Raw genomic sequence first — 6,889 nt, 5'->3', positions numbered from 1 at the left:
ATAATGTTCTCTGGTTTACTGTATATATGGTCTATTCTAGTGCAATTGTTCTCACTTATGTTTTGAGAACATACATCATGCACTGGGTAATCTTTATAAAGCAAAGTGGAACACTGGTCCACGGAACCCAAGAGAATGTGAATAAGGAGCAATAACATAAAATCCATAGATGATTGCTTCAAATCTGCCTTTAAACCAATTTTGTCATATTTATTCTATAAAAGTGCTGTTCTTACTATCTTGCACAATATAATCGTTTTATAACGTAGCAATAGAAAGGTTGGCCCCTTTGAACATCAAAACCATGTACAGAAATCATTATTTTATCATGCTTTTTTTTAAACATTCTCAGGTCCAGATTAATTCCACCCCATAGTCATGAGGCACAAGACCAGAGCCTATATTACCAAACAACAAATTGTGCTTCTTAAAATGTTAATTAGTAAGTGCTTAAACTAAATAATGAGTAAGAAATGTATACTTCTAAATATTTTTGCTTAACATGTGAAAGTACATTTACGCCATCTTTATGTTGTCACTTTTTACAATACTTACCAGGTCTTTCAAAAAATGTCATTTAGGCATGTTGGATAACTTAAGATATTTTATGGATAGAGATCCACTGTTAAATAATTATGGTCATACGTTATATAATTGTAATATTTTAATAAGGTTATCCAATTACATTTTTACTTGTAAATAGGAATGACATATTAAATATCTCTTTATAAAGACATAATAACATACAATAAATTTGTTATATCTTGTGTTTGTTCTGCCCAGCAGTTCACCTATATAACTGCCCTGAGTAAGTGCTGAATTTATCTTATCCAGATGATAGGAAGCTTAGCCTATTGAATGCCACGGGCTTTGCTTGGTCTGAGCTGTTGGCACTCAAGAGGTTAAATAACCCATTAATACGATTCAAAGGTACCTGTAACTCTATGCTTCTCAGGCTTTATTCATGTGAATTAAGGTAGGGGTCATTCGTTAATAATTCAAACATTCATCAATGTTTAATTTACAATAAAAAATACAGTTTAAATGTTGAGAATCCTCACTGTGCTTTTTACAACACAAATGGGCAATTATGATATTTTTTTCTTTGTTTTGTTTTTTTTTTCTTCAAATAATATACACTAAAACAAGCCATGGACCTATGTAAATACAGTTTATATGCTAATATTCTAAGCTACTTTACTGTTTACCTACAAATAATGAGTATTCAAAATGGCAACCCTGCTGATTTATTTCTCCTCGTAGTGCATTAAAAATAATAATAATATAAACTATCTTAAAAAATGTGCTTCATAAGCTTCTATTTTGAGTAACCTTACATTCCTCGATTAAAACATTTATTACCAAGCTATGGCATGCCTGTTTAATAAAATACTGTATATATTTGGTATGGTTCTTTAGCTTAACAGTTTTGCTCTAATTAAGATTTAATTAGAGCAATTAATATAAGGATGGTCTGTTCTGATAATGATATATATATATATAAAATTAAAAAGGAATGACATGGGTTTCTGATAATTTGTACAGTAAGTAAAAAGTTTCATCACAGTTTTTGTAGCTTGCATGAGTTCATACTGAAAATAAATCTTTCACATGTTCTTAATTGTTTTCTTAATACTGTTGTGCCCTTGGATATTACAGTTCTATTCTTTGTAACAATAAACACCGTATAGCTTGTGCTTTTTGTCGGGGAAGCCAACAAAACGAACAGCTGCCTCATTGGGACTGCAGCGCCTTCTGGGTTTCGAGATTGGGTAGCGGACGCTTCCATCAGCCAACCATCCACCATCACATCGATCATAGTTGAGAAGTTTCCAAGCCGCATACATCTGACCTACTTTAGCAATTTGGGCACCGTCATTAATACATGCTTGCACGGCTTCGTCATATGTCAACTTGGTTGGGTGTATTAGGTAGTAGAAGCGGCCTAGTGGGAAAAAAAAAAATCACATTAACCACTTAATAACATTAAATAAAACAGAGAATATGTACTTGCATTTATCTCACCTCCTGTTTATAGCAACATCATCATCATTTTTACAGTTTTACTAAGTTAACTAAATCCCTATAGTTCTTGTTTCCATTAGTGTAATTGTTTTGAAGACAGTTTTAAAGTAATGGACTATTTTTACTTCAGAGAAGCTGAACACATTGCATGTGTTTATTTGGTGTCCCAAACTGTAAAAAAATGTATAAGTTGGCAAAATGACAGCTCTGTTTTGCATTAATTAGCTGTTGGCTCAAATTTTATTGCTCTCATTCAAACCTATCTATAGGCCTGGCTGGGGTCATGGCCGGTATTTGACTGGCTTTGCTATTTTTCTTTAAAGGTCAAGTAGGTTAAATACTCTGACTGACTCTATAAAGAGCTGCTGTTTTGCATGGAGAAGGCCGTGTTGTGATAGCCTGGTCACCCCTTATACAGCAGAAGCTACATAACTGGCCTCCTAGGTAAAGACATATATTGTAACAGAGCACCTACAGAACAGGCAGCCTCCCCGTAGACTGGATACAACGTGTATGTTACATTTTAACTAATCCCCCCAGCACAGCTAAACAGTAATCTCTGTCTTGTCCAGCTTTTCCTGAATGCAGGTTAGCCTCTGATGCAAGATCCCCAATGTGTGTAAATAACCTCTCCAGTGCTAGAGCTCAAAACTTCAATATGTTAACATTTTACTTCTTTTCAATGATTTTGAATCTTGTACATGTGGGTACATTGCTTAACTGTAAATCCTGTAATGCTCAATAAGCCATTGGACATTATTTGGGTTGGTTCAACAACAAATATAAAGCTGTAAATGAGTTACCCTTGAACTACACCATTGATTATTCACTAAAACCAAAGTTTCAACGTATCAACTTTATTATAGTTTAAGAGGTTTCTTCTCCAAGAAGAGTTGAGCTGATCTTGCATTACACAAAGTTTAATTCAATGGTTGGCTTTCAAGACATCTCATAGACTTAAACTATGTATTGTACAAAACCATCCAAACTCTTTTGCTGGAGAGACATATTAAGGTTGGTCATTAACTAGTCCCTTTTCCAATTACAGAATTATACATAAAGCATTCTACACTCTACCAGTGTTATCAATAAGCACACTATGTCATTTTCAGTGCAAGTTTGTTTTTCAGTTTCTTCCTAATCTCAAATGAGCCAACTCTAAAATAAAGTCTGAAGAGAACAGCAAAGCAAACAGTCGTCACGGAAACACACAAATTCACACTTACATCTTCTGCCAGAAATATCTGTTCTCCAACAATGCTTCCAGAAATAACATCATCTTATCAATTAATTTCCGTATCATATATTTTGAGATAAATTACACACATTTTTATAACGCATAAATTATTCATGTGGAAGCCGCATGTCTGGCTACGTTAGGTATGAGGGTATGATACACAAAGGTGCATCTGCCACTTTTTGTAATCCCATCATTTTACAGTTCTGTACAGCAAACAAACGTGCTGTGGGATTGTGAAAATTCACATATATACTTGAGGTGAAAGAAGAAAAAAATAAAAAGCACATTATAATGAACACGGATGGTCACTTTCCATATTTTGAAGGTCATTATTTTAATGCACACTCTCTCACCTTTGAAGTTTGAGGTAAAACAGAACACATCATATCTGCCTTTATCTTTGTCTCTGAAGCCATAGTTCCGAACTCCAGGAACAGTGTTCTTGCCCCCACAGGGTTCTCTTGGATTAGTTATAGGGTATTGTACTGACCCATCACTGAGCCAGCCAGCATTACACCAATCCAGTCCTGACCTCCATGCATCGTAGAGTTGATCAAAAGAGGCGATGATAGAATCCTGATCTTGACAGGCTTGTTGGGCTTCATGAAAGTTCAGATTGTAACGGCCCATTCGAGGAAAGAATGGGAAAACAATGCCTATATTGAAAAACAAAGATATACTTTAGAAAATAAAAAAATCAGTTTTAAGTGGTTCTCAATTTGTCTCAGAACGGACCAACTTGAATTACCACAGCCCGTGCCGAGGGAAATTGCAGGTCTCGAAAAATAAAAACCTTTTCACATTCAGCCAAGAACCAACTTAAAATAAAAGTATCAAATTAATGTCCACTTAAAATAAAGATATATCTGGTAGTGTCAAGCAGCAATGTTTTGACTATATGACTAAAAGTAGATGTTACGAGGAAAAGATAGATACGATCATAGAGAGAGGGTGATAGACATATAGATGGATAGGCAGATAAATAGCATTTTAACTTTTGAAATTCTGATTATGCGTATAGCCATTGAAATTCCCAATTTAAGCTACATTAGTTTGACAATGTGTCCAATACTAAGAAGGAGATAAGTGCAGTCAAGAGATTGCTTTTCAATAAAGCCTTGGATCATATTGCCCTGACATCTGTAATTCTGCAAAGCACATCATAAAGCAGATACGCTGGTGGGCTACTTAGTTTATGGCCACCCTGTTTTACGAGACTAAAACAAAACAATTTGAGGGTATGTTTAGCCCAGTGGTATCAATAATTATAGTGTTTCCTTGTGTGGCCCTTTGAAATGACAGCTTAAATGCTAATCATCAAGCTGTTTGTTTGGTCATGCAGAAATGGTCCACCCCGCAATCAATGTTAATAGAGGAAAGCACTAGCTTATCAATTTTAATATATTACAGCAATATAGTACTGCGTAGTGCATTAGCTGATGAACTCCCAATCTTTTATTCAGTTCACAGGACAAAGGCACCAATGACATGTCTTGGAAAATAAACAAGCATATTCTAGTTATTGTGAATGAATTACAAATTCACATTTGCAATCGGGCACTGGTGACAGATTCATAGCCTTGGCATTATAAAAGTTCCTCTTTCCTTTGTATATTAGCCAACAGTATGTTACCAAAATGCATTGGAGTAAATACTATTCCACTTCAGGGGGGCAAAAATAATCTTCAGTGATTGAATTTGTTGACTTTAAAATCTAGTGTTGTAAATAAATGTATTTATTATTTTTGTAGGCCTTGGGCATCTGTGTCTCTCTCCGTTCATTTTACTTTTCTTAGTTTATTCAACAAAAGCCAAGCTGCATATTTATCCTCTTACATTTTCTGAACACATAAAAAAAATAAACAGCAGTATTTTTGCTTATATTTTTGTGCATTTTTGAATTGTATTATCAACTGAAATCCTTCATATGTGTGAAAATAAAAACCAGACAATATTTCTGTAGTATACACAAAATTAACTGATGATAGGACTGTTTTCATTTCATTTCAACAAAAATGTATACATTTCAATGAATAAAAGAAACACTTAAAGCGTCACAGCAAGGTTGCTAACTATATTGATAAAATATTAATATGTCTTTCTCTGGAGCTGTCATCATACATGGCATACCTTGATACTTCTATTTGGTCTTGGTATATCTAAGACGGGTTTGTTCCTCCCATCACCCCCTGCTGCTGGGGCAAGTGCTGTAGGGAACAGCAATGATCTTCCAGACTTTTTGGCAGCAATGAGCTGAGAACTATTGGTAAGATTGAGGAGGCGTTGGCTATTAGGTTATTAGGGCCCCAAGAAGGCCCCAGGAACTTGCAAGACTGAACAGTGATATCCCTGATGGAAAAACGCACTTCACAGAATTGTGAGCACCTTATAACATCCTGTAGCTGAAGACTATCAGTGATCTAGATATCATGCCATTAACTGTGCCCAGTGCCTGCTGACTACTGCTGAAGAAGAAAGATCCGGTCATCTATTCAGGAGGAAGCCATCAGTATGCTACCGGATGGTAAAGTGATTTCTGCAACACAGTAGAAGACGCAGGACTGGTAGACCGGAGACAGCAAGTAGACATTTCCCCTGTATTGCAGGCACCGCACCAAAGCACTCATAGATACTTGTACCTTGTGCTTAAAGGGGTTGTGCTAAAATATGCAACCTAAGGTCCCAAAATGTGCACCACTGATTTCTACAGAGGTTATTGGGGAAGGGTGGAGACTGGTTGGAAGGAAATCTCATGGTACTGAGAATCCCCAGATAGTGTCTACGCTAAATGTTATCATTACCAGAACTACTGTTACTATGTTATTATTTTTTCATTATTTGATACATGAGGGTACTATTCACTTTTGCATCAATTCCAGTTTTTTTGTATCACAAAGTCCTGGTCAGAAAGCCGGTGGAGGCACTGCCAACGACACAGACACCCCCATCTCTCAATTCATTGCAGAGGCTAAGGATCCACTAGTGAGGACCAAATCAGTAACAAGTATCTAATAGTATCTAACTATTTAGTTAGCATAGATGGTGATTTCTTTAGTGCAGAAGTGTTAAAAATTCCAGCCAAAATTTTAGGCCAATTCCACAGAAAAAAATATATACCCACTGATGTTAGCACAGGTGTCACTGCTCCCTCACTCGACAACTCTTACAGTGGTTGCAGGAGGTACAAAACAGCCCAATATTGGTTTAATTCTATTTCTACCGTTACCAGAAGCCATTATATATATATATATATATATATACACACACACCCACACACCAATTAGCAGCAGGTCCTTTAAGTCCTGAAAGTTGCGAGGTTGGGCTGCATCCTGGTGCCATGTGTTCTCCAGGTAAGTGGTACACATACTCCAGGCCATCCATGTGATGTAAAAGAAAACATGATTCATCATCTTCCATTGTAGGCCCTTTCGGCAGTGGACAGGGGTCAGCATTGGCACCCTGACCAGTCTGCGAGTACGCAGCCCCATACGCAACAAACTGCAATGCACTGTGTGTTCTGATACCTTTCTATCAGAATCAGCATTAACTTTTTCAGCAAATTGAGAAACAGTTACTTGTTTGTTGGATTTGAACAAATGGGCCAGCCTTCACAGCCCACGTGCA

At 36.4% G+C, this 6,889-nt stretch overlaps 1 protein-coding gene across 1 annotated transcript in view; it reads right to left on the bottom strand.

Annotated features, from left to right (window-relative positions):
- Positions 1–646: 646 nt before the first annotated feature.
- The window catches only part of HAPLN1 (hyaluronan and proteoglycan link protein 1), a 42,107-nt gene continuing 35,864 nt past the window's right edge, over positions 647–6,889 (bottom strand). Inside the window, exons 4-5 of the mRNA XM_053475150.1 lie at positions 3,619–3,921; positions 647–1,945 (exon numbers count right to left, since the gene is read on the bottom strand). Of these exons, the coding sequence (XP_053331125.1) occupies positions 1,662–1,945; positions 3,619–3,921 (587 nt within the window). The 3' untranslated portion in view covers positions 647–1,661. The remainder of the gene's footprint in view (positions 1,946–3,618; positions 3,922–6,889) is intronic.

The sequence above is a fragment of the Spea bombifrons genome, chromosome 1 (assembly GCF_027358695.1).
Source record: "Spea bombifrons isolate aSpeBom1 chromosome 1, aSpeBom1.2.pri, whole genome shotgun sequence".
NCBI lineage: Eukaryota > Metazoa > Chordata > Amphibia > Anura > Pelobatidae > Spea > Spea bombifrons.
This window is presented reverse-complemented; position numbering and strand designations above follow the sequence as displayed.